The following is an 18,028-nucleotide window of genomic DNA, read 5'->3' as shown; positions in this document are numbered from 1 at the left end:
AAAATTTGTTGTCCCATTCACTTTCATCAGGAGGAGGCTCTTGTGATATAGAAAATAGTTCACATTTTCCAGATCTTGTCATTTATCTTAATTGATGTGGGAAGTGTTGTACTAGTGGAATTGGTTTGAAAGAACCTGAGATTCTAGATGTTTAGTGAAAGCCCCATTTACTCATATGATTCAGAGAGTGAGTAAACAATGATCGGGACTTCAGTTTCTGAGTGAGCACACAGATCATCTGGACCTGGTATTCCTGGGCAGAATCCCATCCAAGTATTAGCCAGGTCAAAGTCTGCTTAACTTCCAAGATCAGACAAGGTTGGGCATTTTCAAACTAGTATGGCCATAGACCAGCATCATTTGGATACTGGGGGTCAATGACTGGCCTCATTTTACATGATTTGGGTTTTTGATTGAAGACAGCACAGGTTGACAGAATTTCCAATTGTTCTGTAGATTCTCACCAAATCTATTGATAATTTGTCAGATATGAAGTATAGTATTGCAATGAGAATACTGAAGAAAAGGATTGGTGTGATGACAGCCTTGTTTGACCTTTTGTTCAAGTCTGGGACTGGATCAAATGTATAGCTGGTGCAACCTTAACCAGTCCTAAATCATAACAGAGGCCCCCCAGGCACACATGAATCATAGAGATATACAGTAAGGAATACTGTACTCATCCAGATGCCTTTTAAATGTTGTAATTGTACCAGCCTCTACCACTTCCTCTGGCAGCTCATTGCATACACGCACTACTCTGTGTGTGAAAAAGTTGCCCCTTAGGTCCCCTTTAAATCTTTCTCCTCTCACTTTAAACCTATGCCCTGTAGTTTTGGACTCCCCCATTCCTGGGAAAGACCTTGTCTATTTACGTTATCCATGCCCCTCATGATTTTATAAACCTTTATAAGGTCACCCCTCAGTTTCTGACACTGCAGAGAAAATAGCCTCAGCCTGTTCAGCCTCTCCCTATAGCTCATTACCTCCAACCCTGGCAACATCCTTGCAAATCTTTTCTGAACTCTTTCAAGTTTCACAACATCTTTTCTACAACAGGGAGACCAAATTGCATTCAGTATTCCAATTGCGGTCTAACCAATGTCCTGTACTGCCCTAACATGACCTCCCAACTCCTATACTCAATGCACTGACCAATAAAGATAAGCATACCAAATGTCTTCTTCACTATCTTAACTACTGCGACTCCACTTTCAAGGAAAAATGAATCTCCACTCCAAAGTCGCTTTGTTCAGCAACACTCCTCAGGACTTTACCACCAAGTGTATAAGTCCTGCCCTGATTTGCCTTTCCAAAATACAACATCTCACATTTATCTAAAATAAACTGTATCTGCCACTCGTCAGCCATTGGCTCATCTGATCAAGATTCCTATTGTACTCTGAGGTAACCTTTTTCACTGTCCACTACACCTCCAATTTTGGTGTCATCTACAAACTTACTAACCATACTAAATAATCATATTTTTTGTCTTTGGCTGGCATTGAAACAACTCTGACTGGAGCAAATAAATGATTTCCTAAAACCCCTCCCATTCCCAGGATTGATTATTTTATTATAGTAAAGATTTGTTTTACAGACAAAATATAATGGGTGAGTCTTGTCTGGGTTTGGGATTTTCCAAAGCTTTTACAACCATTCCTTTAAATGTGCTATCCCTGATCTAATTGCAGGTGTACATTTATTCGTGGGAAAATCTCAAAATTAATGAACATCCAGGAATCTGTTTTTAGTGGCGTTGGTTAGGGAAAGAGTTTTGGTCAGTGCTGAGGAGACTGGGAAAATACTGTTCCTTTGCAATATAATACCCTGAGATATGTTCTGTGCACTCACCAATGTTGAGCAACACAATTAGAAGCATAGATTAGAAAATGTTGCTTGTCATCAGTTATGTTGGCAAAAGTAAAACTAGGACAGGTTTAGAAGTGAAGCTTGCATTCATTTCAACCCTCAATCCTTACTCTGCATTGTTTCTATTCAATTTACAACAGTTTTTACCAACAGTGAATTGATGAAATGGTCTCTCAAGTATAGTTATCTTTTCTGGTCATTGTGAAGCATGCTACTTAGCCTTTGACTATTCTTGTACAAATACGTTTAAAGCTACAACCTTAATGAAGGCTGGAATAAAAACAGGAAATGCTAGAAAGTGTTATTATTTAATGAAGACTTTATCACACTTTTGACAAACAACTGTTGTGAAGACCTTACGCGCAAGAAGAATAAAATCCACCCATTTCTCTTACCCCAAATTTAAAATAAATATCTTCTGGATTTAAAACTTGGTCACACTACTCTGGCAAATCTCTGAAACTAATTATATATTCCATATCAATTGCTTATCTTCTACTGGACTGAAGGACTTCGTCTTTGATCATGGTGAAGATATGGAGTTTTAGTTCAACTCAGAGCGGAATAATATTAACTCAGGAGAGGAAGAGCAGTGAAATAGAGTTTGGGCAAAAGCAAACTGGATGGCTTTTGCCTTACTGAGTTCCAGGAAGTCATTATCCCACAGTACTATATTGCCTAAATTGAAACAGCCTCTGACCTGTGGTGTGCCACAAGAATTGGTGCTGGGTCCGCTTCTGTTTGTTACTTATAAAAACAATTTGGATGGTAATATTGAAGGTATAGCTAATAACTTTGCGGATGACACCAAAATTCATTGAACAGTGTACAGTGAAGAAGGTTATCTAAGAGTACAACGCAATCTTGATCAACAGGACCAGTAGGCTAAGGAATGGCAATTGGTGTTTAATTCAGCTAAATGCGAGGTCATGCATTTTGGTAAGACAAACCAGGGCAGGACGTACAATGTTAATGGTAGGGTCTAGGGGAGTGTAGGGGCATAGTTCCTTGAAAGTGGCATCACAGGTAGACAAAGTGGTGAAGGCATTTGGCAAGCTTGCCTTCATCAGTCAGAGCATTGAGTACAGGAGTTGGGTGTCATTTTATGGCTGTACAATACATTGCTAAGGCCACTTTTGGAGTATTGTACACAACTCTGGTCACCCTGCTATATGAAGGATATTATTAAACGGGAAAGGGTGCAAAAAGATCTACAAGAATATTACCCAGACTGGCAGGTTTAATTTAAAAGGAAAGGCTGGATGAGCTGGGACATTTTTCCCTGGAGTGTGGGAGCCAATAGGAGTGACCTTACAGAGATTTATAAAATCATGAGGAGCATTCACAAGGTAAATAACCAAGGTAGGGTAGGTAAGCTAAAACCAGAGGCTTTAGGTTTAAGGTGAGTGGGCATGAAGAGCAACTTTTTCACACAGAGGATGGTGCTTATTTAGAACAAGCTGCTGGAGGATGTAGTAGAGGTTGGTATAATTACAACATTTAAAAGACATCCGGACAGGTACATGAAGAAGGGCTTATGGCCGAAACGTCGATTCTACTGTTCCTTGGATGCTGCCTGACCTGCTGCGCTTTTGCAGCAACACATTTTCAGCTCTGATCGTCAGCATCTGCAGACCTCCCTCACTTTCTCCAGGTATATGGATAGTCAAGGTTTAGAGGGATATGAGCCAATTGCAGGCAAATGGGACTAGTTCAGTTTAGGAAACCTGTCCTGCATGGGCACTTTGGGCTGAAGGGTCTGTTCCCATGTTGTGTAACACTGTGACTCTGTTAGTAAACCAACCCCGAGTCTGCGCACATGCGACGTGACGAGGCGCTCTGCGCATGTGTGGAGGTGGTTTGGGGCCTGGTGGCGCTGAGCGACGCCCGGGGACCTGGGTCTGCTCCGGGCGATATGTAAACCGTCAGTCTCCCCGTCTCTCATCGGTATGAGATCGCACATCGGACAACCGTGGATTACGGAGCTGGTGCTGAGTTATGGAACGGGAAAGAGCGAACAGCGGCCAGCGGCAGCTCAGGTTACTGAGGTAAAAAACAACCGTTTTGTGTAATTTGATGTAAGTAATTTGTGGCATGATGGTAAAACCCGCACTCCGATAATCTCACCAACTAGTAATATTGCTTTAAATGTCCTGGAGTTCTGAACATATAAAGGGAACTTTCCAGGATATTTTAAACCATGGATGCTGTACACAAAAGCCCAGAATATGATCAGCATAACACTCTGGTCCTTGAGTTCTCCACTGACTGGTGAAGGGAAGCGAGTCATGTCGTGTCCTGATGTGCATTTACACTTTGGTTTAGTTTGCACCGCCCTTGCCTTTGTAGGAAAGTTGGGACTTCAACTCCGCAGCAGGTCTTTACCACAACAATAAATGGGATTTATATAGTTTTCCTAATTCTCTGGTTCCCAAACAATTTTTCAAAGTAATCTGATTTTTAACCCTTGACCAGACACTTAACAAAAATAAGGCAATATAGCAGCATTAAGTATGTAATTTTAAAAGTTTACCAATTGACATGTAATAACAAGTTAAATATGAAAATTAGAGTTTTTCAAACAACTTGTAAAATCTGAAATGCATACATGAGTGGTGCTATATGAAAAGGAAGAAAGTGCAGCGTGAGAGTCTGAAAACATTATTATTTTATGCAGGTGCTCTTGAAGGTTTCAGTCAAGCCTTCTATATTCCCTGGTGACAAAATACTCAGTGAATCTTTCCTTTTTCCCATCATTCCTCTTCCCAGCATCCATTCTGACAAATTCAGCTGTCCCTTTCTCACAACATCCCCTCTTTCCATTCCTACCTTCCCCATTTAGAAAGCTTCTCTTTCTAAACACTCAGCCATCTCACTCACTTTGTCCTATCCACAGATACAAAGGTACACTATACTCAACAGCTCCTCTCCTTTCCTCCTTTTTAGTGTTTGAAGCAAAACTGTTATACTGGTATAAGGATTCTGTATATCGTGCAGTTGTAAAATTTGCAGCCGCCTTCCCAGCTCAGCCGTATAATCTTTTGGCGTTATATTTGTGGGCACCAAGTTGGTGCACAAACATCTTGCAACCTCGGGCCCTCAAGTAAAAGTTGTTTCTGATGTCAAAGGACACTTTTTGAGCTCATTGTCTGCTGTATGTTGTTTGGTACCCAATGGGTGAAAGGAGGTTTTGCCAGTTTCCTCTTTACTGCTATTGCTTGCTGCCTTGGAGGAGGGGGACTTTGCAATCTTAAATGTAATCTCTGTGATCCCATTGGAGGCTATCATTCTTAATTTGGGAATCCCTGCCTTGATGAAATATGTATAGGGCACTTTACAGGAGCATCATAATGTCAAAATTGATACTAAGCTAAATGAAGTTTTAGCATAGAAGAGGAGCATCTAAATGGCTATAGAGAGTGAAAGAGGGTTGAGGGGTATCCCAGAGTTTAGGACCCTGGCTGCTGAATATGGCAAGCAAGATGGATCAAATAAGAATAGGGATGCTCTGGTGGCTAAACTGTATTGAGTGTAGATATCTTAGAGGAATGTGGGACTGGATGTGATTGGGATTGGGCGGCACGGTGGCTCAGTGGTTAGCAGTGTTGCCTCACAGTGCCAGGCATTGGGTTTGATTCCAGCCTCAGGCAACTGTCTGTGTGGAGTTTGCACGTTCTCTCTGTGTCTGTGTGGGTTTCCTCCCACAGCCCAAAGATGTGCAGGTTAGGTGAATTGGCCATGCTCAATTGCCCACAGTGTTCAGGGATGTGTAGGTTAGGTGCATTGGTCAAGGGAAATGTAATAGGATAGGGCAATGGGTCTGGGAAGTATATACTCTTTGGAGGGTATGTGTGGACTTGTTGGGCCAAATGGCCTCCTTCCACACTGTAGGGATTCTATAATTCTATGAATAACTATGGATGGATTTGAAAACAAGGCTTGGAATTTTAAAATTAGATGTTGCCAGACTGGGAGCCACTGAAGGACATTTGGTGAATGGGATTTGGAGCAGATTATTGTTACCAGCAGTATTTTGAGTTCATGGTTATGGAAAGTGCAAGTTTGGAGTCTGGGAGAGCTATATGAAGAATGTTATTAAACTGGAAAGAGTGCAAAAAGATCTACAAAGATATTACCCAAACTGGCAGGTTTAAGTTAAAAAGAAACGCCGAATGAGTTGGCACATTTTTCCCTGGAGCAATGGAGCCAATAGGAGTGACCTTGTAGAGGTTTATAAAATCAGAGGAGCATTCATAAGGTAAATACCCAAGGTCTATTCTCCAGGGTAGGTAAGTCCAAAACCAGAGGGCATAGGTTTAAGGTGAGTGGGCAAAGATTTAAAAGAGACATGAGGAGCAACCTTTTCAGACAGAGGATGGTGCATGTTTAGAATAAGCTGCCGGTGGAAGTGGTAGAGGTTGGTACAATTACAACATTTAAAAACCATCTGGACAGGTACATGAATAGTAAAGGTTTAGAGGGATATGGGCCAATTGCTGGCAAATGGGACTAGTTCACTTTAGGAAACCTGTCTTGCATGGACAAGTTGGACTGAAGGGTCCTTTTCCATGCTGTGTGACACTATGACTCTATAGCTAAATCATTCGAAATAGAACTTAATCCACAAATAGCGATGGTATATAAATGGTTTCAGCATCAGATGAGCTAAGAAAGGGGTGGAGATGGGTGATATGAACACAAAAAGGACTAGGCTACTCAGCTACTTGAGCTTTTGCTGCATTTCATGGCTGATTTGATTATTCCATATTTCTGCCTATCCTTCAATAATCTTTTAACCGCTTGCTTATCTAGAATCAATGTGTGCCTTAAAATGTTTATGGTATGACCTGCTTATAGACTGTGCTTCCATCAGGTTTTTTAAGGAAAAAGAATTGAAAAGGCTCAATGCTCTGAATTTTTAAAAAAAAGTCTTCCTATCACTGTCTTAACTGGGTGACATCTCATTTTGAAATAGTGATCACAAGTTCTAGATTTTCCCACAAGAGGAAATGTTCTTTCCATTTTCACCCTGTGAAGGCCACTTGAAACGTTTCTTTCAATTAAGTCACCTTTTTTTAATCTCCAGCATGTCCAAGGCTAGCCTTTCTTAAAATAATCCACCCATTCCAGATATTAGACTTGTAAACGTTTTGAATTGGTTCCGACAATCCTTTGATTAAGGAGACCAATTCTTTACTCCAGATGGTCTCACCAATGCCCTCCATAACTGAAGCATAACCTCCTACTTTTGTATTCAATTTTCCTTTCAATAAGTTATAATATTATATTAGATTGCCTAATTACTTTTCCTACGTATATAGTATTGTTTTGTGATGCATACACTTGGACGTTCAGCTATCTTTGCATTTCCAAGTTCTACAATTGCTCAGCATTTAGCTATGATGTGCTTTTTTTCTATCTTGCCAAAATGGACAATTTCACTTTTACTACAGCTTTTGCCACTTCTGCAAGATCTTTGCCATTTTTCCCTTTCTATCCCCTTGTGTCATCTTCACAACTTACTTTCTAGTCGAACCAGTAACATTGCTTGTCACAATGGACATCTTGACATTCTACACCAGCATTGCCCATGATGACAGCATCGCTGCAATAGCCTCAGCACTCTATCAACAATTGCCAATCTCCAGGCACCATCCCACAGCTCATCTACTTCATCATTGACCACTTTGTCTTCACCTTTGACAACTAGTTCTTCATCCAGACACATGGAACAGCCATCGGGACCACATTTTCACCCCAATATGCCAACATTTTCATGCATAAGTTCAAACAAAACTTCTTTGCTGCACAGGGCCTCCAACCAACACTATACACCAGATATTTTCTTCCTCCGGACCCATGGTGAGGAGAAACTGAAGCACTACACAGTGATATCAACAACTTTGATTCCACCATCAGACTTACCGTGGACTACTCTTTGCAATCAGTCTCATTCTTAGACACACGCATCTCGATCAAGGATAGGCACCTCAATACCTCACTCTACTGCAAACCCACGAATAACCCTGTGCTGCACTCCTCGAGCTTCCACCCGATACATATTAAAACAACCATCCCCAATGGACAAGCCCTACACGTACGCAGGAGCTATTCAGATAAGGGGAAACATGACAGACACCTGAAGCTGCTGAAGGATGGCCTCATAGGAACAGGGTACGATGCTCAATTCATCGATCGCCAGTTCCAGTGGCACAGCGAGAAACCGGAATGACCTCTTCAGGAGACAGACATGGGATACAACCAATAGGATGCCCTTCTTCGTCCAGTAATTCCAGAAATAGAGAAACTACTCCATGTTCTTTGCAGTTTGCAATAAATTATCGATGAAGATGAGCATCTCGCCAAAATCTTTCCTATGCCTCCATTCTCACCTTTAAACAACTTTCAAACCTTAAACTGACCATTGTTTGCAGCAAACTGCCCAGTCTTCAGGACAACATCAACCACAATACAGTATAATCCTGTCATGGCAATCACTGCAAGACGTGTCAGAGTGTTGACGTGGATACCATGTGGGGATACCACCCACCATGTGCATGGCAGGTATTCATGTGACTCTGCCAATGTTGTCCATATCATATGCTGCAGGCAAGGATACCCTGTGGCATGGTATATTGGTGTGACCAAGCAGACTTCATGACAATGGATGAACGGACACTGCGCAATAATCGCCAGACAGGGGATCCTCCAGCGGCCAGAGACATTTGGCCTCAGATCTTCAGGTGATTGTCCTCCAAGGCGGACTTTGGGATAGAAACAACACAGTCGCTGAACAGAGGCTGATAGCCAAGTTCGGTACCCATGAGGATGGCCTCAACCTGGACCTAGAGATCATGTTCCTGTACAGGTGACTTCACTACACTAACTCACTCTCACGCACTCGCTCGCACTCACATGCACATGCACACTCTCACACACACAGACTCTTGCGCACACATGCACTCTTACGCGCGCACACACCCCCACGCTTGTACTCCTACACACACACCTTCTCTAAGGCCTATACACAGTCACACTCTCGTGCTGTCTCTCTCTCTCTCTCTCTCTCTAACTCTCTCTCTAACTCTCTCTCTCTCTAACTCTCTCTCTCTCTAACTCTCTCTCTCTCTAACTCTCTCTCTCTAACTCTCTCTCTAACTCTCTCTCTCTCTAACTCTCTCTCTCTCTAACTCTCTCTCTCTCTAACTCTCTCTCTCTCTAACTCTCTCTCTCTAACTCTCTCTCTAACTCTCTCTCTCTCTAACTCTCTCTCTCTCTAACTCTCTCTCTCTAACTCTCTCTCTAACTCTCTCTCTCTCTAACTCTCTCTCTCTCTAACTCTCTCTCTCTCTAACTCTCTCTCTCTCTAACTCTCTCTCTAACTCTCTCTCTAACTCTCTCTCTCTCTAACTCTCTCTCTCTCTCTAACTCTCTCTCTCTCTAACTATATTTATATCATCAGCAAATTTAGTAACCATATCTTTGGTCCCTTCATTCAAGTCATTTATAATAATTGTAAAAAAAGTTGTGCATTGAAGCTTGTGACATGTCACTTGTTACAACTTACAATTCCATTTATGCCTACTGTCTGTGTCTGTTAACCAGCTAATTTTTCATCCATGCCAATATGTTACCCCTACACAATGGGCTTTTATTTTCTGCATTACCCTTTGAGATTCCTTATTTAATGCGTTCTTGAAATTGTTAAGTACAATACATTGCCAGTTTCACTTTATTTGCAGCACATTTCATTTCCTCAAAGGACTCCAATAGGTTTAAGCATGACATCCCTTTCACAGAATCATGCTGAATCTGCTTGATTACCTTAAACTTTTCAAAGTGACGTTCTATAAATCTTTAATGATAGCTTCTAACATCTTCCTTATGACAATTTAGCTTACTGTTTTGTCTCCCTACCTTCTTTAAATAAAGGATTTGCACTTGATATTGTCCAGTGGCATAGAACCTTCCATGAATCTAGGGAATTTTGAAAAACTATAACCATCTCTTGTCATTTCTTTCAAGACCCTCAGATGAAGTCCATTAAAACCCAGGTACACATTAGCCGGTAGAGTCATAGTTATAGAGTCATAGAGAGGTACAGCATGAAAACAGACCCTTCAGTCCAACTCGTCCATGCTGACCAGATATCCCAAGCCAATCTAGTCCCACTTGCCAGCACTAGGCCCATCTTCCACCAAACCTTTCCTATTCATATACCCATCCTGATGCCTTTTAAATGCTGTAATTGTATAAGCCTCCACCACTTCCACTGGCAGCTTATTCCATACACGCAGTACCTTCTGTGTGAAAAAGTTGCCCCTTGGGTTCCTTTTAGATCTTTCCCCACTCACCCTGAACCTATGCCCTCTAGTTCTGTACTCTCCCACCCCAGGGAAAAGACCTTATCTATTTATCCTATCCACACCCCTCATGATTTTATAAACCTCTATAAGGTCATCCTTCAGCCTCTGATGCTCCAGGGAAAACAGCCTCTCCCTGGCAATATCCATGTAAATCTTTTCTGAACGCTTTCAAGTTTCACAACATCTTTCCGATAGGAAGGAGACCAGAATTGCACACAATATTCCAAAAGTGGCCTAACCAATGTCCTGTACAGCCACAACATGACCTCCCAACTCCCTATAGTCAATGCTCTGACCAATAAAGTAAAGCAATTTGCTAAGTAGCACTTGCCTGGTGATTGTAATTTTCTTAAGTTTCTCCCTCACTTCCATTTCCTGATTTTTTTTTTTACAACTATTTCTGGGAAGTTACTTATATTCTCCGCTGTGAAGATTGATGCAACATGTCTGTTAATTCATTTGCCATCTCCTCATATTCCATTATTAATTCCAGAGACTAATGCTTACGTTAACTATTTCTTTTTTAACAAGATAAAAATTCTTATTGTATTCTTATATTTCATCTTTTGTGCTCTAATTTTCCCTCCTTTAGTTTCTTTCCAATAATTCTTTGTTGCTTTTTATATTCTGCCTGACTGACCCGTCACATATCTTTGTGTAATTATATGTTTTTTCTTTTAAGTTTGATGCTGCTGCTTCTTACTTTTTTTAACAGCACATGGGTATTCCTGTTGGACTTTTTCTTTCTTCTTTGGAATGTACTTCCAGTGTATTTTAAAATTTTCCCTTAAATGTCTGCTAATGCATCTCTATTGACCTATCCTGTAAACAAATTTGCCAGTATTTTTAAGTTTAAAACATTAGGCTTACATTCATTTTTCTCTCTTTATCTCTGAATATAACATTCAATATGTGTATTGCTGCTGCCTATGGGCAGGGCTTCACTTTAAGGTCACTCAAACAATTCTATTTTGTTGTATAATATTAAGCCTAGTATAGATTGCTGTCTGCTTGGCTTCTGAATGTACTATTCTGTGAATATTCCTTCAACTCCACCTCTAGGCTCTCTTTGCACATCTGAATCTCCAGTCTGTATGTAAAATTGATAGGAAAAAGTGAGGACTGCAGAGCTGAAAATGTTTTGCTGGAAAAGCGCAGCAGGTCAGGCAGCATCCAAGGAGCAGGAGAATTGACGTTTCGGGCATGAGCCCTTCTTCAGGAATGGTAAAATTGATAACCCTGTGATTATCACTGTACCTTTCTGACAAGCTTTCATTATTTCTTCCTATATACTCTATCCAACTGTTTAGTTACTGTCATAGAATATGTCCACTCCCAGAATTGACTTGTCTTTATTATTTCTCAACTCTACCCAAACCATTCCTATACCCTGGTTTCTTGAACTTAGGTTATCTCTCTCTGTTGCATCAATACCATCATTAATTAACAGATGTGCTCCTCCATATATCCTCGCTTCCTGACCTTGCTAAATGACAAGTTCCCTTCAATGTTCAACTCCAAATTTATGCGTTCCTCAACCATGGCAATTTGAATATATTTATTTGTACTTGTACTGTTGGTTCATTGGGTTTGCTTCAAATGCACTATTTATTCAGATACAGAGCATTTAGTTTTATTGTTTTATTTTGTAACCTCTGACCTTTTTATTATTGTCACATGTACTGAGATACAATGAACAGTATTGATTTGCATGCTATCCAGACAAATCTTACCATATTTAAGTACATCAGGCTAATAGATTAGAATGCACAATATACTGTTACAGCTATAGAGAAGGTGCTGAGATAGATCAGCTCTAATATATGGAAGTTCATTTCATAAGTCTGATAACAGCAAGGAAGAAGCTGTTCTTGAATCTGTTGGTACATGTTTTCAAACTTATGTATCTTTTATCTGATGGAAGAGAGTACAACCAGGGTGGGAGGGATCTTTGATTATGTTGGCTGCTTTCCTAAGGAAATGGGACATATAGACGGAGTCAATGGAAGGAAGGCTGGTTTTCGTGATATACTGAGCTGCGTTCGCAACTCTCTGTAATGTTAATTTCTGTGATGTTCGTTTTGCTACATGGGAGAGAGGGGAAAGATATAAAAGAGACCTAAGGGGCAACTTTTTCATGCAAAGCGTGGTACGTGTATGGAATGAGCTGCCAGAGGAAGTGGTAGAGGCTAGTACAATTGCAATATTTAAAAGGCGTCTGGATGGGTATATGAATAGGAAGGGTTTGGAGGGACATGGGCCGGGTGCTGGCAGGTGGGACTAGATTGGGTTGGGATATCTAGTTGGCATCGACAAGTTGGACTGAAGGGTCTGTTTCCGTGCTGTATATCTCTATGCATTCATTTATCTAATTTATTTGCTTTGTCAGTTTGCATGTGGTTGAGGCAATAATTCAGACTTTATTAATTTTGAGCCTGATTCTTAATTTAGTGTCTGACTCGTCATACTAAGCAGAATCTCTTGTTGTCCTGCCTGTACTGAGAAAGTCTATATCCTTAAAACCTGTCTTTAAACATTCAGACTAAAATGTAATGATGAATTGTAGAACACGTTTACTGCACTAGACAATAGACAGGCAGGAAGACTCAGCAAAAGGGGGGAACTCAAGGAATGCAGAAGATAGGAACATTTGGGCTCACCAAGTGATAACAGGATGCTGTAAGGCAATTAAGAACATTTGTCTTAGCATCGGTGAATCTGTGTGAACAGGACACCAAGCAATAACATTCACAGCAATTCCCTTGTGAAATTAATGACAGTGTTCGATTCTGACCCTGAAACGAAACTTGATACTATCAAAAGCTTCGTAATTAACAGCCAGATGCTGTTAATTATAATGGATTCTTTTTACCCCATGCAAGCGGGGCAGACACAGAGAGAAAAAAAATCTTTGCTGTTGCAAAACCCTGACTTGAGAGTTCAAAAGAACACTAGAGAGAGAGAGAGAGAGAGACCATTTTAGTGCTGAGGCTGTTGGAGCCAATAGAAAATGAACTCTTAGTGCTTATGTGCTATGGATTGAATTTAATTGCATTTTGGGACTTTACGATGATATTGAGTAGCCATTACCGGTTACTAAATACAAACTCTGTAAAAGGTAATTTTGATGAAGCCTTACTTGTTGTTCTTGCAGACCATCTACAGACCTTACAGACTGCCCCACTGTCAATTCTGACTAATCAGATCTTGTGTCTTATTTGAATTTGAACTACAACCCTGAAAAGAAAGCATGTTTAATTCAAAAACTAATGAGTCAGTTTAAATGTAACCTTATGGTAACATCTCAGCCTCAGGTACAGAATGATTCAGTACTTAGAAAGCAGGGGTCTGCTCCTAGCTTAGAAATTATTCTAAGCCTAACATTAAAGAGATTCTGGCAAAATGTGTCAGGAAGCCATTTTATGGTCAAAGGTTTGTCCTCTTTGCTAAGAAGCCATTTTGTAAAATAATTGTATCAGACATGTGAGCTGAGCAAGGTTACCTTCTGAACTCTCTAATTAGCTCGGACTGGTACCTCTTTATGATGGGAGTTTATCTCGCTAGCAGGCGCCTAACTCTGCTGGATATGTTTTTCCCACCTCATGAATGGGAATGGCTGTAATGGGAATGAATGGCTCAGGGCTGTAAGAGTGATTAGTCAAGTGTACACAGACCTGTCAATACTTGGCCTTCAAGAAATCAGTATTTTGGTGTCTGCAAACCTAATAACTGAACCTTTCTTCCTTACAGATTATTGTCTTTCACTGTTACCTGTCTAATTAAGAACATGCAATTAAAAAAAAACTTTTGTATAAAGGAAGCCACTTTGTAAAGGAAACATCAGAGAAGCCTGCTGGGGCACTTGAAGATCTGGTACCCTACTCTCCTAGGTTATTAAAACCTAAATAGTTTAGCTTATAGGTATCAGTATTATGTTGTAAAAGTGATTCTATTGGTAAATAAAGGGGATGACTAAAATTAAACTAATCTGTCTGTAAGAGGGATTTTTATTCCAGACATCCAAAGAGTACAATCTCCGGGACGAACTAAGAGAGAAGCTTACAGGTCTGAGTCCATAAGGGATTCCCTGGGCTGTCTCAAATCTGTGCTTTAACAGTACCACAATGATTGGACCTTGTACTTTTCATTGCAAGCTACTCTCCAGCCCTGAGCAGATGTCCTGAATCCTGCAGCCAGGCAGGTAGCAAATCCTTCTAAATCTCATTCTTTGCTTCAGCGAACAGCACCAACCCTCTTCACCAAATTTTCTCCTTCTGCCAGTACAGACTTTTTTGTTGCCACCATTTGGATGGAATCCTGTGCTTAGTATTATGATATTCTCGAGATGGAAATAGACAGTCATGGTGATTGAACAGCTATGTGCTTGGAATGCAAGCATGTTCTTTCCTTTATCTCAGTTCTCTTTGAGACCTAGGTGCAACATGACTATGTTTTGAGATACTCGGAAAGAAATAGTAAAGAAAGAAATTGCATTTACATGGCATTTTTCACAACTTCAAAGTCTTAGCCACTGTCAGATGTAGTGACTGTTGGAATAAAAAGTGAGCTAAAAACCTAGCGTGTACATTCTCGGCCTCTTCAGAGCAAAGGTGTGGCAAAAGAATAGTGATTTTTGAAACTTTAATATAAAATTTGTAATGAAAGAAGTGCTCCAAAAAGGCCATATTGTTTTGCAATCAATCCCTGGGAATCTAGATTTTCAGTGTGGAGTCTTCAGTTTGCACTTTTTTTTCATACACATGATACATTTTGTGCAATTCAGTATTAAACCAATGACATAATTAACTAATTATTTCTATATCCACATCCTTCTGTTTTCAATTGTTGTCAGAACGTTCAGTTATTAGGTTTGCAGACACCAAAATACTGATTTCTTGAAGGCCAAGTATTAAATTGTGTTCAACAATCAGAAAAAGCTTCAGGAAACCGCCAATGGTTCAGATGCAAAGCTATCACTAGAGACCAAAGAATCGGATTTATAATGCAGTCCCATTTCAACTATCAGGCAATTGGAGTTATGCACATTCTTCCCCCATCTGTTGCAATTAGATTTCAACAGGCCCTAAGATTGCTGAGCAATTGATTTGGAATACAGCTATACAATCCAACTATAAATGATTTGACTGCAAGGGGGAAAGATATGGTGCTTACAGACAGTGATCAATTTTACAAAACCACAGTGCAGTAGACAATATTGTTAAAAATTTAAGTTAATGTGCTTTAGAAATGATGTTAGTGGGCAGAGCAGTCTCCAAAAAGGCCATCTTCTTTTGCAATCAATCCCTGGGAATCTAGATTTTCAGTGTGGAGTCTTCAGTTTCATAAAATGCTACAATAATTTGGATAGCAGTGAGACACATTTACTTTTCTGTTCAGTTACTTTAGTTGGGTTGATGTGGACTTCTTACTTGAGCTACAGGTACTGAAAAGGAAGACAGAAGAATACTTTATAAAATATAAATATAGTTTTTTCTTTTTCAATTCTCGTTCATTAAATGTTGACTAGTTTGCTGTAGTAAGATTCCAAGGAGGACAGCCACTGTAGTATTTCACAAAGATGCCTATTATTCATTATTCATCCTTGAGCTTTTGTCTGTTTGTTGGCTGGTATTTGATCACAGTCAATCTGATCCATGCATGTGCATTTCCAGCCTTGATCACTGAATAGTGCATTTGGTTAGGAGCCAAACGTTTCTTTGAGCCAAGTGCTGTTTTCTTGTCAGCTTCAAGAATACTAAGTGAAATGAGATTGTGGCAGTTTTGAGATGTTGTCAAGCCCTGTCATTTGTAAAGAAAGGACTCTGCTGAAGAATTGACAATTATGGCTATCTTGGAGGGTCTAGGGTGGGGAGGTGAGTGTTGTTGCTTAGTGCTCCCAATTGTTATTCCTTCCCCAATGCTCTTCCAAGATTTTTTTTTGAAAATTCTGGCTTTCTGTGTCCTGAATTTCAGTCCCTGCACCACAGAAGTTGTGTTATCAGTTGTATAAGTGCTAGATTTTGAAATATTTTCCCCTAAGTCTCTATGTACCTCGTCTCCCTTTTAAGATAATTGTTAAAACCTATCACTTTGACCAAGCCACTTGCTTTGGCCGTGAGATTTTGGTATAGGTTCCATTTTGTCAATGCAGCCTGAAAGACACAAATATTTCAAGCAAAGAAAATTAGAGCATTAAAGAAAATGACTTGGTTAAGTTTAATGAGGTATGATTGTTTTTATTTACAAAAATGTGTGAGACATCTTCTTTCCCTAATATTCGTGCTTCAAATATTAGAAACAATCTCTTTCCTTGCAGGATCAAAGTTTTGGCTTCCATAATTTAAATCTGCTTTTATGATTTATAGCACCTATTTTTGCAAGGCCTCTGTTTTCTAATAATGTGAGCTGCCTTGCATACCCTTGCCAGACTATGTGATCAGTTCTTTGTTATGGACTGGTTTGCTTGGAATGGAGTTGAGGTCCATCTCACTTATGAAGCTAATAGTTACTGGGGCAAAGAGTCAGTTCAAAAGTCTGACTTCATACCTGACTTACTATAATGGTAGTACATTTTGATGCACAATAACTGTGTACATATTTATTCTGTGTTGTTTGAAAATACACGTTACCCATATTAAAATTGACCTGAATTAATCAATTGGTTTAGTTCAAAATTTTTAATTCAACATGTCGCTGTAGACATAATGTGAAATGGAACCGGATGCTTGTGAACTGTGCATGCTGAGCTGAAGTCAACGGTCATCTGAACATCATTGAATGAACTTGTGTTTGCTTGGAATTTTGTCAAATTTTCTTTTAGTACTGAAGCATTCTATTTGTGGAACCACTGGAAGTTTTGTCATCAGCCCAATGTATGTATATTGCAGTTAAATCAGACTTTAAAAAATGTCTTCTACCTTTAATGAGTTACACTGTGTTATGCAATTGTTTTTCAATTAAATTGTGCATACTGTCATACTTCACATCAGCTCTGATGAAAAGTCATTTAGACTTGAAACGTTAACATGCTCTCTCTCCATGGATGCTAACTGATTGGTGTGATTTCCAGCATTTTTTGGGAGTTTTCAGTTCTTCTACAGTCCACAAAACTGCTTAACCATAAACTGCTTGTGAAAGAGTTACATGTAACAGATACTGCACTGAATTTCAACTTCCATCAGATGCAATGCATAATGCACTTAGCAACCAAAACCATTAAGGTCATGCATTACGAAATTGCATTATGCTAGCCAGCCAGTTGGAGTTGATGTTGATGTGCACATTAATAGCTTTTGCAGTGGCCTAGTGTCTTCAGATTATATGATTAAATAGGTGTAGTTCCTGTCTGTGTTATATAATGTGTGGTGCATTTGCTATGTCTTTTTTTATGTACAATTGATTTGGAAAGGGCAAGAATTTATGTTCCTAGTATTTATAAGCTTTTTGACGACTTGGCATTTTGGAGTATGAGAATTTTCCTTTCCTGTGTAAACTTTTGCTGGAAACATGCCTGCTGGATGGTTGGCCCTATTCAGCTGGCATTGAGATTTTGATGCTGTCTAACTTTTATAAATAAGCCGCCACCCTTAACTCATGCATGTGTTCAGAAAACTAGCAATTAGAATGTTGCCTTCATGTTGAAGTGGGACCAGAAGCTTGACTGCTGTCTTGCCATCCCTAGAGATGATGCTGTCAAGAATTATAGATATCTGTATAACTGAACAGAAAGAAGAAGCAAATATGAACTCAAAAGATCATTAGAGGTCATGGAAAATGCAATACATTTTAGG

General features: G+C 39.8%; 1 protein-coding gene across 1 annotated transcript in view; it reads left to right on the top strand.

Annotated features, from left to right (window-relative positions):
- The first annotated feature begins 3,732 nt into the window (after positions 1 to 3,732).
- LOC132823743 (uncharacterized) overlaps positions 3,733 to 18,028 on the top strand; it is a 38,261-nt gene continuing 23,965 nt past the window's right edge. Inside the window, exon 1 of the mRNA XM_060837742.1 lies at positions 3,733 to 3,920. Within this exon, the coding sequence (XP_060693725.1) occupies positions 3,822 to 3,920 (99 nt within the window). The 5' untranslated portion in view covers positions 3,733 to 3,821. The remainder of the gene's footprint in view (positions 3,921 to 18,028) is intronic.

This window comes from Hemiscyllium ocellatum, chromosome 17 (assembly GCF_020745735.1).
Source record: "Hemiscyllium ocellatum isolate sHemOce1 chromosome 17, sHemOce1.pat.X.cur, whole genome shotgun sequence".
Classification (NCBI taxonomy): domain Eukaryota; kingdom Metazoa; phylum Chordata; class Chondrichthyes; order Orectolobiformes; family Hemiscylliidae; genus Hemiscyllium; species Hemiscyllium ocellatum.
The sequence above is the reverse complement of the archived record's forward strand: the minus strand, read 5'-3'. Positions and strand labels throughout refer to the sequence as shown.